This window comes from Dysidea avara, chromosome 6 (assembly GCF_963678975.1).
Source record: "Dysidea avara chromosome 6, odDysAvar1.4, whole genome shotgun sequence".
Classification (NCBI taxonomy): Eukaryota; Metazoa; Porifera; class Demospongiae; order Dictyoceratida; family Dysideidae; genus Dysidea; species Dysidea avara.
Window position 1 is genome coordinate 3870935 of NC_089277.1, and position 25175 is coordinate 3896109.

Sequence of the window (25175 nt, forward strand, 5' to 3'; positions counted from 1 at the left end):
TGGGGACCGATGGAATTCCCTTTCCACCACCCCCATCGCTGGCTGTCAAGTGTTGGACAGCTGGATAACACCAGTAACTATTAGGCCCCTATTTGGTGATTATTAGTTTCTCATCCAGCCTTTCTAATTATTATGATGCGGGCGGGAGGGTATTACCATTATGCCATTATTTTATAATATTAACACAATGATGTACAGACCTTGTCCAAATTGTCTTTCTTTCTTACTACAAACATTTCCTTCACCAGCTGATTCTACTTTTCGTGATCGCCAACTGTTTTTCGACAGTCAACTGAAAGCCTGCTTTAATGAAGTCGATAGAGGACGATTGCAACTGGCACTGCAGCAATTTGCTAAGGAAAACAACAGTTCTCCTGGTGGCGCATTGTAGCGTTCACCAACATAACAGTTTGATATCACGTGTTCTTCTGAGCATGCGCAGAGTAAATAATGGCTTACCATGTGGTAGCTTAAGAAGGATGCGGGCGGTGGATGAGAAACTAATAATCACCAAATAGGGGCCTTAAGAACAAAGCTATTTGAGGACATCAGCATTAAGCCTGCTCTCAGAATAGGCCAGATTGATACTGGTAGATGTTGGATGACGTGATGACCCCTCAAACACATAATGGCTGATCTTAATAAAGAGAAGCAAAGTCTGTATCATTGCAGATCAATTTGAAAATGCTGCAATCTGATTGGTACTGCATCTATCTATTCTTACAGTTCGCACAAGTGCTAGTATTGGCCAGATCAAAAAATTAAATTTACAATAATTAGAAGCCATAGTCATTTTATTTAATCTTTTTTTCTCCCCCGTGCTAGATGGAATGCCCTTACCACCAGTCTCGAACCCAGATCGCAATTTTGGAGCAGCACTGGCTGTCAAGTGCTGGACAGCTGGATAACACCAGCCGGCGACTATTAAGAACAAAGCTACTCGAGGGTATCGGCATTAAGCTTGCCCTCAGAATATAGCCCAGGGATATATCCTAGGCCAGATCGATACTGACAGATGTTGGATGACGTACAGTAGAACGATTACCCCTCAAACATATAATGGCTGAAGCAAAGTCTGCATCACTGCGGATCAATTTTGAAAATGCTGCAATCTGATTGGTACTCCGTCTATCTATTCTTATAGTTCGCAAACGTGCTAGTATTGATACAGACCGGATCAAAAACAAGAGCCGCACTACCTTCTGATACGAGTTCTGATACAAAACCTTGTAAGTTTGATGGGTAAAACCTTTGTAAGTTTGATGGGTAGAAATTACACAATGCAACAAAACAACCATCAACAGCAGAAGCACTTCATTTTACCTGTCCTTTACACAAACCAAAGATGAAGTTATCCGTCCATATACGCACACACACACGCGGTGCCACTAGCTAGGAAGTGCAGAGGTTTGCGAAATGTTTGCAACAAAACTCCGGTGACTTCCTGTATTGCCCAATCCTCTGTTAACACGTGGGACACGTACATTAATTTTTGAAGGGTCGTGATCACGTGCACTATTCGCCAGCTACTGCTTCAACACGCTGTTATATAACAAGCGTAAAGAGGCTATGAAACTGGTAAACAACCTAGCTGTACTGTTAACCTGCGCTAAACAAAATGCGTTGCAAAGAGACCGAAATATGTTAATTTTAGCCGTATGATTTTAGCGGTCAGTAAAACACTCTAATAGAACCACCAGTTAATATGATGCTGTCTATACTTTAATAGAGCACAAGGTCATTTGGTTTTGATGAATGTGATGCATTTTACAATGTACAGCACTGACTAAATGATTTAACGCATCAGATTAATCGGTCAAGTGAATAGCACTTCAACAATGATTTAATATTAAATCCAAAAACATAATACTGATATTTGTAGCTACATGCTGTGATCATGTGGTTTTTTCACCAAAGGCCCAGTTTTTGGTACCCCATTTTTGTGGTCTCAATTTATTTTTCTGTTTATGAGTACTGACAAGGTTGGAACAGTCACAAAAACTTGCATTGGCCTTGGACTCATACACTCAGCATCTTAAATATTCGGAACATTCATTTTGCCTTAACCTAAATGCTAACTATGTATACATGTGACGTATACGTAACATATCTGTCTACGTTCCTCTCCTATCCTGTACTTTTCCCATTAGCCCAATGTGTTATAAAAGGAATAGGTGTGGCATCATCCTTAAGTACAATGAGACCAAGGTCACTGTGTAATAAGGTCACCTGTATAAACCAGCCAACCAAATGTGTCATTTGTGTACTGCCTAAATTAGCCACAATCTGTCATTCACCAGGTACAACCCACCACACAAACATATACAAATGAAGCAAAACCTTCTGTTGTAATACACACAGTCACGCTTACCCACAACTGGGTCACCAGTACACTACTCAGGTGCTACAAGTCAGTGCTGGTATAAATGTATATACAGGCTGTGTCACGTCTTATGGGTGAAAGTGTGGGTGCCACACCTATTATGAACGGTTGGATTTTTCCACAATTATCACTAATTTGGTGCTGCCCACCACTTTGCAAAAAATAATGAAATACAAAAGTACCATATTATCATTTGAACAGCACATGTGACTGCTGATGGTTGCCATTCAATTCAAACAAAAGCATTGCATCACCAAGGCGATTAGAACGTCATTGGAATGCATTAATTGGCTACTGCCAAATTTCAGCATTAGAATCTGTAGTTCACCAGATGCTTACTTTTTGTAAGGGGTGGGGAGTGCCAGATTAAAGTGTCCATGGCCATTTTTACATGGGTAGACTGGAACAATGAAACAACCACATTTACAGTAATGTAAACCTATACTCCTATGTAATGTTGTGTGGAATAATTTCTATATACATATACAGTATTACATAGTATACAGCTGTCTTTCCCACCTTTATGCTATAATTGACACATTCATTCACATTTCACTTATTACTGCACATCATTGGATAAAAACAATTCATTTTGCTGAATGGCACTGGTACACAATACAAAAGTGATTGTCTCCAGTGACCTGAAGTGGTCAAATCATTACAATTCTATAGCATACTTATCATTGGCTTTGATACGGCATACATTTTGTACCAAGCACTGTCCATCAGTCAAACTACATCTGTATATTACTCTCATCTCACCTATATTGCTCACAGTTATGGTGACTGTACCTAATCAAGGACATCTTATCTTTTGAGCATATTCAATGTCGAGCAACCAAACACATCTTGAGTAATTATAATATCAGTTATAAATCCAGGCTATTAGAACTCCATCTTTTACCATTAATGTATATCTTTGAGATCCGGGATGTTTTGTTTACAATCAAGTTACTCAAGTCACCTACAAGAAACTTCGACATCAACAGATACATTACGTTTACTCAGGGACACACCAGATCCTCTACACACAACAAACCCATACATCATCTCCACATCAACAACTTAAATAGAAATTCTTATTTTCATCATCTTCCTCGATTGTGGAATGCTCTTCCTGTAATTGATATCACTTTATCTATTACAACCATCAAGGCTAAACTGTATGTGGATCACTTTGATTCAACGATGACAATCACTGTACCTACCATTTTCTTTGTCCGTGCAGCAGATGTCATGATCTTCCACCACCATCAAACTTTCAGACATTTTAGCTAAGTTGTAAATTAATATATTTGTGTTTTGGGCTACAAGCACCAGTTGCTTGCAGACCCTTGGCATATTGCATAAAGCAATAATGAATAAATAAAAATAGTACAAGCATGTAAAAAGTCCCCTAAAACATATAAAAGCAGCATCACTAAAAAAAAATACAAGAGTGTACCTGAGTTAACACTAATTCATATTGTATGTATGTAGGTGGCAAAGTGACGTAAGTGCTGTATGATTGGTATATGATAGTACATCAAAGTCATAGGGAGTAGAAGTAGCAATGGATCATCATGTCAGTCATTCAGTCATCTAATAAATGTCATCTCATTCAGTCATTTATATAAATCTTGTCTTCATAGAAAAGAAGAAATGTGAGTAAAAACAAACCCCAAAGTCAGCCATAGGCTGGTTTTGGGGCCTTATAAAGTACAAGAAGGAGTGAAATCCACACAAAAACAACCAAGCTGTGAAAAAATGGTGCGGCCTTAAGAAGCCTGGGTGAAAAAAGTTGTAAAATCAAAGGTGGCGGCCAAGAAATGACTGCAATGATGTTAATGCTACTAAACTTTAACAATGTGCTGACACAGCCATTATTAAAAATTATTGCATTTATCAACAAGAAATGCATGACATTACAAAGGCTTTGGAGTTCGATGTTTGAAATGTGATCCACTTTTTGCAGGATCAACATTTAGAAATTCTTCCATTTTGTCAGGCAATGAGTAGCATTTCTCAATGCTTTTAAAAAGGCTATATGATTAACATTCCAGCTGCACAAGTGCTATACAGACTGATTGATCAAACCAATACTCGGTCGAAAGAACATTCTATCTCCTAGCAAACAATTGTTGTTTGCAATCAGCTAAATAAGCATACCACAATCCCTAGGCTACCTGCACTATAATCAAACTATGATATACTTTAATACAGTGTATGTATTGCTTGTCAAGATAAGTTGTGAACTGTTTATGGTTCCACACAGTATTCATGAGTACTTGAATACCAAAAATCTTTGATGGTTTTATTACGATATTAAATTTGATAATAATTTGACAATATATAACCATTCATGCAACTGCTTGTTTGGATAACTAATGCAGAATAGGTTATCTGTTTAATTACTCTAATAGAACACACACCAGCAAGGACATACTTTAAACATGTGGTCATCTTATATACAATCAAGGTGTTTAGGTAACACTGTATTTATTGTTAAAATGCAGATTGTTTTAGATTTACTCTTGGCAACACTTACATTGATTTGTTTTACTGATTACTTGCGATAATACTTGTATAGTCACATGTTTGAATTCCAAGTTCTGCATGGGATTATTCATATTGTAATATGATAATATTTGAATAAGTGCCTATCTTAATTATAAGCTGGGGGAGGTTTCCAGCATATTTGGAAAATAAATGCCAGGTCTGGAGTCTACTGTTGGTGACTTTAATTCTTTCTTTCATTTCTGCTGCTGTTTCTTCAAACTCCTCTAATTGTTTGTTCTCTGTAATGTCCACCTAACCTTGACGTAACACACTTGTAAAACCTTTGTGCTGTCCTGCAGGGTATAATAGATAACAATCCTAGCTCTGTTGTGTGGATTGCAGGTGATGCTAATTCCCCAAATATAGATTGGAGTTCCAATTTAGGCAGTTGTAACAATTACCCAGTCTTTCTGTGTGAAACTTTCCTTAACTTGATCTGGAGTATATACTCAATTAATTTTACTTATTCACAAATTTAAATATTGTCCACAGTTCAAATTACTTTTGTAGTTTTGTACAGTACATGGCAATTTGTACAGTATAATACACCCATGTATCATTGTATGTATACACTTTCCTATTATGCTTTTTAATTTCACTGACTAGCATATATGCTGCAGTGATTTTAGTCATAAGTTACGTCTCAAATTTTGATCAGTGTAAGAGGTGACTGTTCTATTAGAGTATATAAAAAGGTGATACATTGTGGTGTGTTTAACAGTATAGCCATGATCCATCTGTTTATTGTGCTAGTGCTATGTTTGATGTTTCAGGTACCAAATTATGCTACCCTACTACGGCTGGTGTCTAATCTTATCACCTTAATAGCTGACAAGTGAGACACATTTTGGAATGGCCACAATATTGACATGTTGATTTTTTATGGCTGTGTTCTAATTCAATGGTCTGGTGCTGGGACTCATCCTACAATTTTCTTCTTAAAGGTGGTAAGTAACTCCCAGCTCCATACACTGGTCCGTGGATGACAGGTGCAAGGATCTATTTGATTAGAAAGGTACAATAATCAATAACTATACATATGCTCTGACATGCACTTATTCAGCTGCTTTAGTTTTTAGACAAAAGTGCTCCTATTATACAATATAGATATTGAATTACCATTACCATTTAGCTGAAGCTCACTAACAGCCTAGGGAACAAACATCCTAATTAAATTATAACACGAGATAAATAAGAATTACAAAAATATCTAGGTATTACAATGATGCAGAGTTGTAGGTTAACAGAGTGCATACAAACACATGTATGCTAAACTGGAAGCTCAGTTGCAATGTAGTGTAACGCTCAATCATAAACATATTATTACTGCTCAGCAAACTGTATAAAAACATACAAATAGTTACAAAAATAGAACAACATATATACAACAACTTTATCAACCACAACAAAATTCACAATCAGCAATCAACAAAATCAAATATGTGTTATCATTTAGCCAACGAAATATTCAAGACCATATGCATACTCAAGTAACAACATTTCCTTATAAAAACAAACAAACAAACACAAAAAACAAGTGATGTTTATAAAGACACTGTCTAAGTTAGGAGATATCACAGATATATCCGATGATTTGATAATACAGATTTTTGACAATAAGGACAAGGTTCTTCAGAGTTCTTGAGATTTGTAGCACACTTCCAGCATGTTCTGGCATGACCACATGGTAAGAAAATACATTGGATTTTTTCATTATAACAGATCTGACATAATCCTGCAGCTCCTGGGGTAGCAGGCTCATCTTCATCTTCACCCCCACTAGCTCTCATACTGATGTTGTTCTCTTCCAGTCTTTGTGACAATGACTCCTCGTACTACATGAAAAGAGACACAAAGTTCTAAATTGTAAATTATATCCACACAAAAACAGCCAAGCTGAGAAAAAATGGTGCGGCCTTAAAAAGCCTGGGTGAAAAAAGTTGTGAAATCAAAGGTGGCGGCCAAGAAATGGCTGCAATGATGTTAATGCTAAAAATTTTAATAATGGCTGTATGCATTGTTAAAATTTATTAGCATTAACATCATTGCAGCCATTTCTTGGCCGCCACCTTTGATTTCACAACTTTTTTCACCCAGGCTTTTTAAGGCCGCACCATTTTTTCACAGCTTGGCTGTTTTTGTGTGGATTTCACTCCTTTTTGTACTTTACAAGGCCCCAAAACCAGCCTATGGCTGACTTTGAGGTTTGTCTTTACTCACATTTCTTCTTTTCTATGTAGATACAATGATGATTATTGAAGACAGACTTATAAATGTATTTCATTGCATGATTTAATTCGATATTTGATAATATTATTGTAATACTCTAATAGAGTGCACATTTTTTTTGAGGACTTCTAATAGAACATACATAGAATGTTCTAGAACAGTCTAGAACTTCTATTGGTAGATCTATGAAATTACAAACGTTTGACTATAAGCAGATTTCAACTAGAAATTTCATTTATAAAGCAGAAATTAAGTAAGGTGATCAGTCAAGGTAGCAGTGGTTCAGTGGTTAAGGATGGAGGTGTTAGGTATGGAGGTCCCTGGTTCGAACTCTGGTAAGTTGTTTTTTTCGACATTTTTTGCACACCTTTTTTACCCCGTGGTGACTGCTCTATTAGAGTATCTCGATCCCGCGATTTTACACTTGCTTAGTTTTTGCTTTATAACTTTGTCGCTGTAACTCTATTGCAATTCAAACTATCAAAAGGCACTGCTACGATGATCAGCCTATCTACACACCAATTTTCAAGTTATTTCTATGCTTGGTTTACCCTGTAGCCGTGACAGAAGTTTGATCTGTTTTTACGTGAATAAACATCCATAACTCCTTGAATACTACTCAGACTTACAACAAACTTGGTACGTGAATCCACCGTTACACGTTCTTAATTTGTGCCAAAGATCGAGGCAATTGAGTGACACGTTTGCATTTTATAGCAATTTTTGCAAAGTGTGCGAAAAGAAATCGAAGCCCCCTTAGCCCCCTGTACAGCATAAGAAAAAAACAAAGAAATTAAAACAAAATTTTGGACGCCCATATCTCGCAAATGGCTGTTGCGAATTTAATCTAATTTGCTGTGTGGCGTACCCTACCTGGGGGACAGCTATAATGCAAAAATAGTGTGCTTTGGAGAAGAGGCCATGGAGCTATGCATGCGTGAAAAAGCTGTTTTCTTTCTTCCTGTAAATATACTCACAGTGTGGTCGCCGGCTTTCTTGGCCGCACGACACACTACCGTGTGTCTTGATTATATCAGTATTGTACAGAATTGATGACAGCTGCTGGAAGTAGCGGTGGTTTGGGGACCACCACCCTATTATAGATTTTTCAAATATCCATCATTTGCAAAAATATAACAAAACCTGTACAAATGGCATTGCCTTATGGAAGTAGCGGTGGTTTGGGGACCACCACCCTATGGGGACCAGCGGTGAAACCGGGTCGGGTCATCTGGGTCATCCGGGTCTGACCCGGTTTACAAATTATCCGGGTCTGACCCGGATTGGACCACGTGAGAAACGAAATTGATCGTTTGACGACGTAGAACCTATAAACGCTAGTCGCATAGCTCTTTCATGAGCCACGCCCACTTATCGCGTTACATACGCTCAGCCACGCCCATTTATTAGTAAGTGCAGTCTGTAGCATGAAACTGTGTCCGTTTCTGTCTGCAAGCTTACGTGGAGTCACGCCCACTAATCGATTAATGTATGAGTTGTATATAGTCTAGGTATAGTCTTGCAGCAGGATGTTAAGTACTTTTGTGAGCCACACCCATTTTAATATATTGGGAAATTGCAATACTAACTAAGTATGTATGAAGCCACACCCAATTGCTGTCTGTAAACTCACAGTAGTTACGTGGAACCAAACCCACTGACTGATTTTTAAATTATAAACTTACCGGCTTAGTTATCACATAACTACTCGTTTACTCAACACGAATCGAACGCTCAAAACGTAGTCTCGCTCGCTCGAGAATACCCGAAACATAGCTCTTATCGTGCGCCTCGGCTTAATTTAATCCGGGTCAAATCCGGGTCTGACCCGGATTGCTATCCGGGTCAGTGGGTCATCCGGGTCAGCAGTAGTGACCCGGTTTCAACGCTGATGGGGACCACCACCCTATTATAGATTTTTCAAATATCCATCATAATTTTGCAAAAATATAACAAAACCTGTGCAAACGGCATTGCCTTAATTTTGATACGGGAAAACAGAAATTATCTGTACAGTGCTTCCTCGATTATCTGAACTTCTACTATCTGAACAGTAGAAATGATTGCTCTATTAGAGAAGTTTGTCTAAGATGTATGTTCTATTACAGTATTTGAACAGGGCTCTGTATAAAATGAATGGGCTTTTCATTATCTGACTTTTTGTATCTGAAAATGTTTTGGTCTCAAGGAAGCACTGTAATTATAACAGTGATCATCCAATTAGTTGGCTTCACAAACTAGTTGGACACCTTTGTGACTAACTGGCACACAGCTTTAATGGGCGTTTTACTATGATAGCAACAAACACGACACTTTACCTACCACAAGGAAACACAAAACTCCTATAACAGTGATCAATTATGTACTTAAATTTACACTCTACCACTTACCACTATTTGTTTAGCGTTTGACATGGTATCAATAGACTGAAGAGGGAGATAATCCAATAGCAAAACATTCTCCTCAAAATCAGAGCCTAAAACAGAAGGTGACAATGTGGGAGGGTTAGATACCCAACTGGGAGGATAACGCATTCCTGGAATTGGTCGAGCTTCACTCTGAGGCACATCAGACTTTGCACTTGGCGGTATTCTCAAATCCAGGGTTGATAAACAAGAATGTGTGGTATCAATTAGGGAATTGTGATAATTTCTATTCTCCATTTCAATTGAGTTGTCAACTGAGCATACCCTGGAACTTTTTGAAATACATGGAGGTTGTCTTATATCCAGGCTTGATAAACTTTCACTACCCAGTGGTAAACTTTGGCAATCTCTGCTTTTCATGGAAGCAGTACGGTTTTCAGTATGTTCTCTGGAAGTGTTAGAATGTATGGATACATGTACTGACTGTAGCAGATCAGCCTCATCAAAGGTTTGTGATTTTTCCATGCTGGTAGAATGTGTTACACTGTCATCACCCTGCAATGTTCCCAGTGGAACACCAACTACTGCAGCACAGCCAGTTTCATTTACTTCAAAATTCTGTATATCAACCAGACTTGCCAATGGCAACTCGTACTGTAGTGAAGAAAGGTACAACATCAATTATGACAATTGATTGACAATATAGCACAACAATAGATATGTACTGTATACCAGTAGGAAACTTACACTATGGCTGCTAGATGTTCCACTAGCTACTGAAGATTTTGCACTATTATTCTCCAAGTACTCATCAGTCAGCTAAACGGGCAGCAGACAGTCTTACATGAACTATAACATCCACAGGTACTTACCCTACACAAATCAGCAAAACTTGACAAGGGCTGTAGGATTTCAGTGAAAGGCCTTAGCTGATTATTCATAGAATGAATACTTGAAGCTTCTGGTCCAAGAGAACCTGAACTTGATATAGTTTCTGATACCATTGGCAGTGGATATGAGCTTGATGAAGTTTCTGGTAGAGATGGATATGAACTTGGTACAAAACCAGAAATGTATTCAAAATCATGACGTTCAGATAACTGATTTTCAGATGATGCAAGTTCTAAAGGATTATCTGAAACTTTCAAGTTTGGAGGACTATGAGATCCTGTCTGTTGTGACGAACTGCTTCCAAACTCCTCATGCTACAAAACAACATTTATGTTATGACACTTTCAGATATAAGAAAAGCCTTCAATCAGGATTGAAACAAGTCAGGTCATCTGATCAACCAGGTATATATGACGCACTGATTATTATAACACCTTGCTTGATAGTGACAATGAAAAGTGTAATCCTCAGAAACAGATTATTGGTAGCTAGTATACTCTGAAGAAATAGAAAAAGAGTGGGAACAGAAATCTGCATGACTACAGTATTTCAATCACTCGGCGCTTGGACAACACATAACTTGTAAGTATAGTGGATAGCCATTTTTGTATCATCCATTACCGTAAACAGATTAAAAAAAGTTTGGAGTGACAAAACTTGCAAATTTGGCAAATCGAGGAAATTCGCCAAACTTTATTTACCAATCAGCTATTCAGTATATAGTTCCATATTAGCTGCATGGTAAAATTAATTTGCCAAACTTTTGTCCACCAACCTGCTTTGCATGCTGATTTAAGCCTCGCCAAACATTCATTGTTTATGGTATACAATTTCTTTTCTAGTGATTGTCTCATTGGGGAAGCATTAACAGTAACAGTACAAGAAAAATGCTGTGAATTGTTAACTTTAGAGCCATGTCCACTTTTGCATATGAAAATATTAATTAAGGTGGTCCTGAACCAATTAAGGGCAGCCACACAAAGTTAATTGTACAGCATGTTTGTGGTAATGAAAGCGTCTCAGATTACTAACAGAACATGCCCTGATTAGCCACACCGTCTCCTTTCTCGCTAAATAACTTCAAAATTATGTACCACAGACCATCAAAATTTGGTACAGGCATTGGGTAAGCGATACTCTAAAATAGTACGCTTTGAATTTTCGCGATTCGGGTTTGATGGAGTTGTTAGCCAATGTTGTAGCCCATGGGTGTGCGTTTTCACTACTTTCCATGCTGTTATCAGTGAAAAGGAAAGCGTAGAATTGTTCTACAAGGTGGGAAATGGTTGGAACTGAAGTGGCTTAGCGCTAGGTTGTTCATTGGCCAAGTTATTTTAAAAATCGGGTTAAGACTTCAGAGTTTTATAGGCGAAAAATGAAGGCGTGTTATTTCATGAAAGTTTGTATGCTAAACTAAAGCATCACAGGCTATCACAACAGCTTTTAAGGCGTAGATTAAGTTGTACACTAGCGAAGTTTTGGGCCACCCTAAAATAGCTCATTAAGTGCATGGGTTGAAACAAATTTTGTGCGGCTGGGCTTAATCGGTTCAGCGCCACCTTAATAAACTTGCCTGTGTTATGGTTAATCTGGGTCAGTAAAGGCGACCTGGTTTCAAACCCTGACCTCAGGATACCTGGCTTTCAAAATTAATGTGTATGTGAGTAGGTAAGTGTGTGCATGTATTGTTTTGCTCTAAAAAATTTATGAGCATATTTTGAATTACAAATTATCTTGCTAAACAGCTTTTTATGTTGGTCTACTAAGTGGGTATTATACATATCTGAAGGGCTAACACTGTGATTAACCTTTGTCACACGAACACAGTGCACTACCTGATCATCATACTTAATAAGTAACTATACCATAAAGTTGGGTTGTTAAGCACATGCGCTTATAATTTTCAGAGAAAATGTTTTGTAAAAATCATACTATCTGTTAGGCACATATGCCCAATAAATAATTGTGGTGAGTGTAACATGGAATAACCACATTGAGAGAGTAGTAATAGTTGCCATGCCAGTGTAAGAATATCTGAGTCCATTTCTGGGTGAAATCCTTCATGATAAACAAGATGGCTGATTTGCTGTATACATAGTGAAGGGAGACCTCAAGGGAGACACAAGCGCTTGAGGAGACATTAATTTTCAGCACTGTCAGCTTTTCTTGATATCTCTTGCTGTGTGCAACTTTATTGTCACATTTGTCCATGTGCGCTTATCATCCATGGTTAATTACAAGAAATGTGTATGTGCTTAAATAATATGCGCTTAACAACCTGACTCTACGGTATTCTACTGACAGATTATTTTCCCACATTTCATGAAGAAAGTATAAAAGAGCCTATACACATGTTTCAGGAGTGGCACAAGTAAGGTACTGATAGACAAAGAACTTGCAACGCAGTGGCATAGGGAACACACTGAAATTTTAGTCATAGCAACTTTTCAGAACCACACAGTACACTCACATGTTCATATGGGCTCTGTCACATTCATGTGTAACATGTTATTAGCTAGCTTATTTAACTAACATGAGGTGATATAAAGTCCTCTTCATTTCTCTGCCCAACACTGACATCATTGTTCTCCTCCTGTTCTAATTCATCAAACTAATGAAGTATACAACACAGTGATGGTATCATATTGTATAACAGTGTAACAATCACACCAGATCCTCAGTCATACCATTGTTCCTACAGTTTAACAACTAAAACCTTTAATTAGAGAAGTCATTTTTACATTCTGGTATTTTTAAACTGAGGATCCATTGTACAACTATAGATGTTTATTCAATGTAACTTTAGATAGCATAAGTCATATTACATCAATGTAAGCATATAAAATAGCAAGTTAAAGAGCAATGATGGAAGCCACTTTGATTTTCATAGTTCATGAAATCATTGCATAACTATAATTTTTCAGTAAACAAGAATAGAGATGAAGAATTTAGACTTGCTGATAAAAAATATCTAGTCAGGTTAACTGCATGTAACCTAAAGTGTCTTTTCAATGTGACAGGTGATCAAACAGGGTGGTTGCTATGTACATAGTGCACTTTTTATGCTTGGTATGATGCTGTTATGCTCTAGTCAACCTCCTCGGAGAAATACACCGATATGAGTTATTATTAAGTGTTTATTACATATAAGTGTTACCCTTTCACAGCTAACAGCACCAAAGTTCTAGAAACATTTGCCCAAGTATTCAGTGGAATTTTATACTGACTGATGCCTTCATACAAGCTCAACTTGATAACAGCTAAACAAATTTTTATCATTTTTATTTTTTACTGTTCAATATTGCTGCAGGTGCCTTTTGGTGTGCCGTAAGGCATACAATGCATGTATCATGGACTTACCTTTGTCCTCTAATATATCTTCAGGTGTAGGCAACCTCTCTTGTTTTGGTACTTTTTATTTCATTCAAACTAAGCCTTTTCCTTGAACTTGCACAAAATAAGAGAAAAATTGCAAAATTGACAGTGTAAATGAATGTATGTTTGTAACTAATAAACTTACACACCTCTATCTTCATAATATTTGGCGCAGTGTCAATAATAAACATAGAGTAATTATCTTTTACTTCACAATGATAGGTCTTTGCATCACAGGGAAGAGGGTTTAATGTCCAATGGTGTATTCCTTTACCATCATTATCATCTGACCAGGGTAGAGAAGCAGTTTCAGAGTCTTTTGCGCAAGGAGATAGTCTAACATCAAGGCTTAATAGAGATTTAAGTGTGGTATTAGCTCTCTGATAGTCCCTGCTTTGCATCTTAAAGGTATTCTCCATTAAGTCTTCTCTGGACATTTTGCCAAGGCTTGAGGCATGAGAAAATAAAACATTTGACAAGTGTGTGTTAACCGGACAGTTGGGGCTGTGTCTTCGATGTTCATCAATCACATTGTCAGTTCTCTCCCAATCCTGTAGGACCACATGACATGAGAAACACCTTACTACATCTCGACGAGCTATCATGTAAAATCCTGCCTCTGCTAACTCTTCTTTTGGTAGGACTCCACCCCAGTATTTGAATGATTGTAGTCTTGTAGCTTGGTCACTGTAGTCTGGAAATTCTAGAGTGATAATTTCATTCTGAGCATCAATTGAAAAGTCTGGAACATGAGATCTGTTAGCTTTATCAAGAGAAGATATAGTTTTACTTGATAATGTCTGAAGAAAAGCACAACGAGGGTTACATCTCTGATGTACACTAAGAGGTATATCTCCTTTTAACCAGTTACGATATCTGACCCCACATTGGAAACACTGTACTAGAGATCCCTCCCCAGTGTATACAAACCCAACCCTGGCTAGTTGTTCTGGGTGGACTGATTCATTTAATGGCCATCCTACAAATGATCTGATCCTATCCGCTTCCAACCCATAATTTTCTAAACTAATTGGTAAACTAGTCAATAAGAAATCATCACCTCCTCTGCTTGATCTTGGTTCATCTAAACCAGTCACTACAGTGTGGATAGGTTTACTACTGAAAAGAGTTGAAGACTGTAATTGACCAATACTTGCTGTTTGCCGAGGACTAAGAGGTTTAGAAGGAGCAACAACTGATTTGACTTTTCCCTTTTCTCCTTTTATTGCTTGTAGTTGTTGTCTGACAAATGAACAAGTAGGACTCTCCTCTTTGTGTCTCAGTAATGGATCCATGTGTTTAGTCCACCCATCAAGTTTGATGTTACAATTGAAGCAGTAGACAAGATCTTCTTGACCAGTATATACAAACCCTGCCTCTGACATTGAATGAGCGTCCACTGGTCCTTCCCATGGTGGAGGAAGAGTAAATGACTTTAATCTGTCTTCCATCTGGTCAATCTTGAGTCTAGGGTTAGAAGATTTTACTCAAGAACTTTTGACACATACGTAAACACAGATTGTAAAGCACACTTACACCCCGTTCACACTATCCCAGGTTTACCAGCTTGTTTCAGTCTCGAGTTGTCTAACTTGGGTAGGCCCTTGTTCACACTACTTGAAAATAATTGGTGCTAGCCAGGCTAGCTGGGCTACCCAGCACCGACTACACATATTAAGTGCTAGGAAAACAAAGAACATAATTCTAAAAATTATTTATGTATTAGGCATGTATCTAAGATGTTAAAGGTGAAATGATTAAAAGCTAAGCAAAAATGGTGAGGAATGTAAAGCTGAGATAAAGCCTCAACTATACTAATTCTGTTGATCTCTGCATGGTAAACTCCCCAGTAGAACAAGTCACTTGGAGTTTGCAAAAGTATGAACATCAGTATAAAACAACTAGTAACTGTTTTCATGCATTAAAGTAGTTTGTGTAGCCATGCTGTATTGCTCTAGTGGTATAATAAACACAAGGAAAAAGACCAATGTGAGGCTGGAGAACATCGAAGTTTACTTTATTATGTACTACTACCTGGTATAGCTAATATTGTCTGTTTTTGTTTTAAATAGGTCTGGCAATTAGTGGAATTATATTGTTATGGAAAATATTTCTTCCTGGGATTGGTTGGATAACTTTCGAGTGAGCAGTGCAACTTTTGACCATATCAGTTGGTACCGTATGCACAGTATGAGAACACTCAGTTACAGAAAACAATATCTGTTAAAAACCATGTGGCAATCACACTGTGGAAACTGGCTTTGTTGGCAGAATATATGTAGGACTGTAGCTCATTTATTCGGTATTGGATGGTCCACTGTCTGTGAAGTGATCCATGAAACACGTGCTGCTATAGTGAAACACCCTCTCCCAAAATACATACATTTTCCTACAAACAGCAGCAGTAGCTGTATAGATAGATTTGAAGTACATGGGATATACCTCAGTGCAGTGGTGCTATTGATGGCTCCCACACAGATTGCTACAACTGTAAAGGCTTGTGTCACTATGTTGGATTTTTGCAGATCTCGTCACATGTTAGATACAGCCACTTCATTAATGCCATAGCAAAGTACTCATGGAAGAGGTGCCTAGTTTAAGTGTAGTGTAAACACAGTCTAAAGTAAGTGCAGTTATATGGGTACAGCATAAAGTTTATGGAAATTATATACCACACCTGTGGTTGAGATCAAAAGTACCGTGCTGTGGTATATTACTGATATACCATAGCAAACTGTGGTATATAACCGATATACCACCACAGCAAACTGTGGTATATAAGTGATATAACACGCTTTGTGGCTACGCTTACCATATATGGTGTAACTTCACACATTCCGTAAAATCCTTATCTAAACAGTAAACAAGTCTCTAATAACAAGTGCCTAAATCAACCAACAATTATTAACCTGAGCAAGGAGAATGGATTTTCAATGAATTCTTGTCTCCTCCGTGGAGAACTCACTAATCGCAAGTAGATGGGTATGGCACTGCTAAAGAGTTAAAACATCTGATCCATCAAGGCTGATTTTGATCTTCAACAGGTGCTGTTTCACTATAAATTGCTATCTACAATCATTTTCATCTACTGGGATATAGAATATAACAGTATTACACAATTACTCGGAATATGACTAAATAGCTATACACATTCTCACTCGAGCACGGACACTTCTAAAGGCCAGAGGGTTTATATATTTCATAGTTGTAGCATGTTTACAAGGGATATGACTAAAATATACGCCTTCAGCTTTGTTCCAAAGACACCACACATTGTATCCCTACAATTAATATCACACAGTACAATTAGTGTACTAGTAGGGATACCCCAAAAATGTAGGACACTTATCAAAATGATGTCATTAAAAGCACTTTTATGAGAGAATCTCTTAGTCTGACATCACAATTAAGTGTTAAACACTACAGAAGCAAAATTTTAAAATCTTGATTTTTGGTCTGCCTGCCTGAGCATAGCTGCAAGGATGATGGCCAAACTAAGTACCGCACTGCCACCATTAATCACTATCCATGCATTTTGTTAGAGGAGAGATGTGTTTATTCACATTGCTACCATGCTTTTTAAGGCAGAGGTAGCTTGGTAGGTAGGGATTTACCAACAAACTATCATGTACATTGCAACCATGTCCATTTCCTGCAAGGTATATAGTTGTAATCATTGCATGTAGTGCAAGACCATGCTTACTTTGAACAGGTGCACATTAGTGACATTACAATGTTTTACATGCAATATCAACGTCACAATGTATCCATGTATACTACTAGATAGGTACTTGTTTGATAGTATTTTTAGATTACAAACCAAAATCTTAAGTGTACAGAATAGAGGACAGCAAAAGAGACAGTGCTTAATTGCAGCACATAGTCTTTTAACTTGATGGCTTTATCAACTTAATAGTGGCATCTGCTTGTTAGAAGTTTCTATCTGCTGCATATGTTGAAATCAATAATATAGAGGCACACTGAACAGCAGCTATATAACATAGCGTTGCTTGGATTGATCTGCATGCTGGCCATGAGAAATTTTGGTGTTGGGTATGAGTCTTTGTTTAAGCAGCCTGATATGAGTGATCATCGCTCATAGACTTGCTACAGAACTCTCCCTTTATACTGATGGGAGTGTTTGCCAGATGATAGCATACACACCAGATCACATGATAAATATATTCTTCGATCTGATTGGTTAAATCAAGAAAGAGTGATTAATCCTATTTTATTGTAAGCTTTTAGATAGTTAAACCATGACATCAAATGTCTTTCATTAGCAACGCGTGTGTATCGGAAAACCGTGAACATATTCTGTAAACTTAAAATAGCGATTTGTTAGAGAATTGTTCCCAAACTCAAGATTAGCCTGAACTGATAGACATGAAAACCACATTGTTTTGGACAGGTAGCTGGTCTAGCAAGTTTGAAACAAATGAGGAGGAATACCTGGGAGGAGTCCCTACACAATGATTACCATTGCAAATGTCATAACAAATTTTTAAGTAAAATTCCATACATTAAGCAGATGTCACTTGTATGTCTATAAACAATAGTGGGGAATACCTTAGTAAACCACAAACTATGTGTGGTTTTCTCTTCAGGTGTGACAAAGGCATTTACTGAAAAACAAATAAAGAAAACCCTCTATAGCCACTAAACAAACATTGTGGTTCATCTTAATAATTTTAGCAAATGCAGATATAAAACTACAGCAGAGCTTATGATAAGAATTCTCTGTTGTCCTGCCACAATGTCCTGACAAACCAAAATCGGCCGGACAATTGCCAAAATTGACTGGACATGAGATGAATGCCCAACATGTCTACTGTAGCATAGCAAATAAACATTATAGTGGTAAGACATCACATGCCTTACTGCAGCTGTTATGTGGTTAAAGTACACCAGTGGGTTGGCAATGGTACATTTATGGTCACTCCCTTGGGTTGTAAGAATGTATACTATCTCCTGGCAACCAAGTGAATGTTATTGTTGATAGCATGCCAGCTCAGCCCTTAGGCTCCTTCTTTATGCTTTGATGGGACACTGTGTCCGGACAAATTGCATTATGGTCAGACATCTATGCAATTTGACCGGATTTTGTCCGGTGTCCGGACGTTATCATAAGCTCTGCTACAGTACATTATAGTTAAAGCACCGTCGCATGTGATACGGAAAATACAGAACAAGGGGTATAATGTGCCAGTGCTGAAAAATTGAGCATGAGAGTTTGTGGATGAAGGCTTGCATAGAACAGATAGAACAAAAAGTTGCATCAGTAAGGTCCCACGAGTGAAAAAAAAAAGTTGTGGCCTATATAGGCAGATATTGAGCCCAGATTGGTTATAATGTGAGGTGCGCAACTTGCCACAGTTGTTTATGGTTCTGACAGGATGTAACTGAACTTTTCAGTGATCCTTCCCTACAGCAGTGCCTTCATCACAGTATACAGAACAAACAAAAGCATGTATTGATTTGCTACAACAACACTTGAGATGCCAGATGATGGCCATTTAATTTTTCTAAAATTCCGCGTTAATACGTGCTTTACATGACCAGTCAAAATTTAAAAGGTGTATACAAAAGGTACTGACTAGAAAGAACCAACATGTGGATTTGAACCCACGACTTCCTACACGCTAGTCATGCGTTGAACAGTATGTGCTGCAGTTCCAAAGGAATGTTGTTCAAGTTTTCTCTACACCTTGGTCTTCTACGCACTAAAGAGAATGAACAGAAGCATGTGTGAACTCATGATAACAATCTTAGAGTAGCCTTCATTATTAGCACAGGTTGAGTCCCGTTTGGTGAGTAAGAAGAATGCGAACAAACGGACAGACAGCTTTAGGTATGTGGCCAGGTAACTAAATATTCATTGTATTGTTTTACTTATGGCTTCACAGGTCAGCACAGCTAGGGTTTCACTAACGGATTCTTATGGTCGAGGGGTCCGTCACTGGCAGGAATATCGTCGAACATCAGAACTGAAATATGGAATATGGAATATATTCAAATCATATTTCCGTATATGTACGTGTATTTTCGTATATTGTTCTTATCACGTGATATAAAATTACATCATTTAATTATCTGCGGCGGGCGTCAATTATATCAAACTTCTTGTTCTCCTCAAGGTTATTCCACTGCTTGATGGTTCGCGGAAAGTAGCTGTAGCTCTGTTGGTAAGCAGTTGTTTTGGCTGGAGGGGTTATACTTACATTCGTCTTGGCCAGCTCAGTTACTGATTGAGTCTATATAAAATGGCCCGCTCCTCGCTGCATGGCTCCATTGCAACATGCCGGCTAACCATCATTGCTCGTACTGCGTAATCCTCGGCGTAATCGTCCCAACTGTGTGAAAAGCACTTCATTTGATATGAACCAGTAGCCTAAATAAATAATACATGGATGGAATGTAGAGGAATATTCAGGAATATTGAGGAATCCAATTGAATTATGGAATATGCAAGAATATCGCGAATATTTGAAATATAATCTGAAATATGCAGGAATATGGAATATCATGGAATACAATGCCCATATTCCGAATATCGTCGATGATTTCGCTAGTGACGGACCCCTCGCTTATGGTCACTAGAAATAACTAACCACAAGTGAAGAAAGAAAAGTGATTTTATATACATGTACTGTATAGCCAAACAAAACAACACTTTCGCAAATTCCACGAGTGATGATAGCTTCATGAAAATATAATCGTGAAATGTTTCAGGTTTATACACATAGCTATTACCTTACCAAATCCATTTTCTAGATGTTCGTGAATTTAAAAAAACACTAAAATTGTATTTGTACTAGTAATAGCATGGGTAGCAGTGAAATTTGGGATAAATACCACTCTTGTTATATTGGAAATGGGGATAAATTTCAGAGGCGAACACTATGCTATTCCCAGTTAATACCATACTCTGTGCATGTACGCAATTTGTCACTATGTACTAAACACACTCAACACTAATTGGCACTACATTATTTACATAAATTCTAGCCAATGAAATTGCAATTACAACTTTTTCACTGCTACCAGTGAAATTTATCCCGTTGAGACTTTGTATGGGCAGTGAAACAGGTATGGTATTATAAACAGTATCACAAAAGTGTCATCTCTCGAAAAGTTTCCACTATACGGTACTCTAAGAAAGCAAAGTAGGTCTTTCATTTACAGTAGTTTATAGTGGTCCAATGAATATAGTAACCTGTAATTGACCAATTATTGTTCATTAAGGTGACTGTAGCCATCGAAATTCTGATCCTACAGGTTACACACACAAGTCAAGAAGTAACGTACTCTCTACTCCTGACTACAAGTTTAGAGAAGTGGGATCTTTACTTGCTGACTTACACCATGGGTAAAATGCACCTTCGAAATATCCACTTGGTGTCGAATTCCAATGAAGGAAACACCTACAGATCTTATAATTACAACACTGCACGCTAGTATAGGCTACTAGCTAGTGCCCAGTAACAAAGAAGGCTAGGTAGCTTTCAACACACAGGAGTTATTAACCATTGTAATTTTTGTGGCATCCCAAAGCATTGTGAATATTGCTCATAGGAGCTCATAAGCGCAGTGCTTATAAGCTCCTGTTGTTCACTACAGCAATAGAAGCCATTTCTTTACACCACCACACAACCTAGCATGAATATAGATGTCTAATTCTAGAGAAAACTGTCTTTACCATTTTAGGATATTGTACTAAAACCACTTAATTAGCTTTGCTGCCAAATTTTTATGCAAAGAATTTCCCCTTAAACGAAGTTCTCATACTACTCTACTTACTTTGACATCTTCTTTACTAAACAATGACAAATTTTTTCTTACAACAAAGCCATTTACTCTTTAACATGCACAGTGGCCATATTACCATTATGTAATAAAACAAATTCTTGTGGTATACCACCATCTTAAGAAACAATAACTGAGCACTGTGAACAGGTGCACACTCCTCAGTTTCTATAGTTCTATGCTAAAATTAGAACTGAGTCTTTCTTTCTGTGAACCAGTAGGCTTTATGGATACACATAATATTTTATCTATTGATGGGTCACTGAGTGACCAAGATTCAGGACAGAGAACAGTCTGGTAAAGGTTATCACAGTAACTACAACTTCCCTTTCCCATTACAGGAAATGACTAAAACACGGAATGGACTGGGAAAATGGACTAGCAAACGGACTGGAAAGAACTTGCCTGAAAACATTTTTTGGCCATAGAAATTCACTGTATAGCTGCTAGAAAGAATATAACACGCAACAACGACCTGAAACAAACCTCTGAACTGCTCTGAACACGATGTGTCGAAGTTTGCTCAAGCCAATAATATTAAGCCCTGCGCTTAAAGATAGTCTGAAATTAAATTCATTTTGTGTTTAATTAAAAGCGCACTTTCGTTTAAACTGTAGCTAACCGACAACTTCGCTGTCACAGGCGCTCACACTGGCAGACTGGCGCTTTGTTATTCCAGGGTGTAATGGTGGCTCGAGCACATGTTTAGAGGTTTGTTTAAGGCTGTTGTTACCTGTTATATTCTTTGATTTAGTGAGTTTCTATGGCAAAAAAACGTTTTCAGGGAAGTTTCTTCCAGTCCGTTTGAGTCTGTCTTCCCAGTCTGTGTTTTAGTCATGTCCCCCATTACATGGTTATCAGCAATGGAGGTGTGTTCAAGGGTAAACCATTAGTTTATGTTGTGGTGAAATGTGATAATGAGAAACAATAATCTAGTTCAGCTGTGTTGAATACTTTCCTCCACCAAACTCAGCAATTGGATGGCCATTCTTAACACCCCATATATTATATATATATATACCATCCAAGATTTTTTGTCAAACAAAATTGCTCAATGCTTCTTTCAACAGGGCTGTACACAAAAAAATGTATCTTTTACAAATCAATGGTTGACCTATTTGCTTCATCTTAGTAACTGTAGCACATATGTGTTACCATTCTAGCTGTTTCTACTGTTTCGTCTGCCATCTAAAATAAGGTTTGAGTCACATGACCTGCATGTGACCTTACTTTCCATTGAATGGTGAATCAGCCAACTTATTTTAGAGTAAATGGGATCAAATGGCAACAAGTTATGGATCATTTTGTATAGGTATGCAAAGGATTAATGTGCTTACAAACTGAAATTCCACGGCATTGTTTGGTCCTCATACTTTTGTTGAAGGGTAATCCTTAGGTATCATTTAAGTTCTTATTCATGACTTTGAATGCATAGCCATAGAGCGATAACACCTAACATCACAGTAGTTACATAAACCACTTTCATGGGGCAGAAAATGTACGCATGTTATTGGAGCACAAGTTTACATTGCTTCAGGTTTGTATAAACTGTCATTAGGAGCAAGGAAGAGAGTACTATAACAGATGTTAAAGTAGTTTGATCTGTGCTGGGCTAGTTACGACTGATAATTGGCAAAAAAATGTGTGGACACAAGGATTTTGACATTTGAAAAGTACAACTGAAGAGTCCCACAATGTTTATATCGACAAATTGACATACAATAGTTCATTATTGTTCATTCTTTCTTACTGAAGTGTTGTCTAGTTGAGCCCAAAACAGCCGTTTTATCTTTTTAACCTAAGTAAAACCTACCTGATGTCTGAATAACATTTGTCATCGTCTTTCCCAACTTCTGTTCTATGTCCTGAGCAAGGAATGAATCACCAGAAGCTGAGCTGTTAGCTGTAGCCTCTTGAAGGAGCCCCACCATTGAATTTGCCCCACTTTTTGTCCCATGGAAGTTGCAGTTACGCATTTCAATGTAATTTTGTGATGTAAAAGTTATCACTCTATAGGATAAACACTTGTTTATGTGGCTTCTATGATTATTCTGAAAACCCCTATTGTGTGGCACCAGGTCTTTGTGGTCTAGGGCTAGATTGGGCCACTTTCCAGAGAGAATCTTCCACTTATTGCTTTTCTTTAAAGTTAAAGTGTCCACCAACAATATTTAGCTTTGAAGCTTGAACAATAACACTTCCTGTCTCACAACACTGATTTCCATCAGTAGTGTCAGACCATCCTATATCACTAAAATGGAAAATCTCGCCACCAAATTCCTGAAACGTTGTACTTGTCTACCCAAGTGTCTGCTACACCATTAAATAGCGACAGGATAATTGAAGTGCCACGCCTCTAAGGTAAACACGCACCCCATTCCGCGAAAGTACAGTCGATTGCATGTGCGTTTGAACATTGCGTATGGTAATGGTTCCGTGTTGTCACAGGTGTAACTGAAGTGTTACGGAAGACTTGCTATTCTTTGTTTTATGAATTTGAACTTGTCTAGTGCTGCTTGCGTAACTATGTAGATCTTGTAGGCAGGCCACAGTGGAATCCATGCACTACGCAAAGTTCAAATGCAATCGACTAAAGGATTACGGCTACGGCTTGAATGTGCTGTGTCCGTAAGATAGAGGTGATAAAGTGCTGGACAGCTGGAAATACCAGCAATCAAACGAGATAAATGTCATAATAATTTGACTATTTATCTTTGGCACGGTTGAATGATTTGATTTTCTTTTGAACGCTGCCCCTCCAGCCTTTTACCGATAAAATGTTTACTATGGTGATTCCTTCCATGAGCTCAACGATGTAAACTTTCTCTCACCATCTTTCCCAGTGATTAGACTATACATATGATATCGTACTAAGTCCATCGCCAACACACCGATATGGCTTTCGCATACGTGCAACACACAATACATGCAACACAAACTGGCGACTTACATATGTGTCGACGTCTTTTTTCACTTTTCACTAGCACCATCACGACACACTAACGAATCGCTTACGTAAATCTTACGTGCACTGGAACATGTACCAGTACTGTACCGGCCGGGTACATCAATGAAACTAATATTTCTATCACGTGATGGCGGGCTAGCCAATCAAATGCGAGATCAAGCGAATTATTGCGTCATCGGGTAGTGGGTGTGTAACTGGGTATTGTAATTGTAATTGTAATTGTAATATTTAAACAGGGATTCCACTCAGTGAAAAACACTGATTTTCAGTGGAGCCCTGCGAAACAAGCATACATACATACATACACAAATACATATATACATACATAAACATACAACACAAAAGGGTATACAAAGAACAGTACACAAAACTACACAGATACAATCAACTAAATTTATCATGATATAACCGTACAAATTTAGATAAGTTGGTTGCTTCAGTAACAGTTGATGGTAAACTGTTCCATATCATAGCTCCCCTGTAATAAAAACTTCTTTTCCCATAATTGTTGTTTACTCTAGGAACAAAGAGTCTATTAATGTTTCGACCAATATGACCTGTGATATCTCTGGAATAGTTAAATATATTGTGGAGATACGAAGGTAGCTTCTGGTGAATA

The 25175-nt window shown here is 37.8% G+C and overlaps 2 protein-coding genes across 4 annotated transcripts in view; both read right to left on the reverse strand.

Moving 5' to 3' along the window:
• Nucleotides 1-1455, reverse strand: part of LOC136258873 (uncharacterized) — a 76325-nt gene extending 74870 nt beyond the window's left edge. For all 3 annotated transcript variants that reach the window (XM_066052234.1, XM_066052237.1, XM_066052235.1), the window contains exon 1: nucleotides 1324-1455. The gene's annotated coding sequence lies outside the window, so the exon portion shown is untranslated. The remainder of the gene's footprint in view (nucleotides 1-1323) is intronic.
• A 4741-nt stretch (nucleotides 1456-6196) lies between these two features.
• LOC136258864 (uncharacterized) lies at nucleotides 6197-24676 on the reverse strand. The gene is made up of 7 exons (XM_066052214.1): nucleotides 24539-24676; nucleotides 13932-15249; nucleotides 12941-13018; nucleotides 10389-10721; nucleotides 10264-10335; nucleotides 9541-10170; nucleotides 6197-6756 (listed from the first exon to the last, which is right to left on the reverse strand). Exons 2-7 carry the CDS (start codon nucleotides 15231-15233, stop codon nucleotides 6496-6498), a joined length of 2676 nt encoding a protein of 891 aa, XP_065908286.1. The 5' UTR covers nucleotides 15234-15249; nucleotides 24539-24676; the 3' UTR covers nucleotides 6197-6495.
• Between the last annotated feature and the right edge of the window lie 499 nt (nucleotides 24677-25175).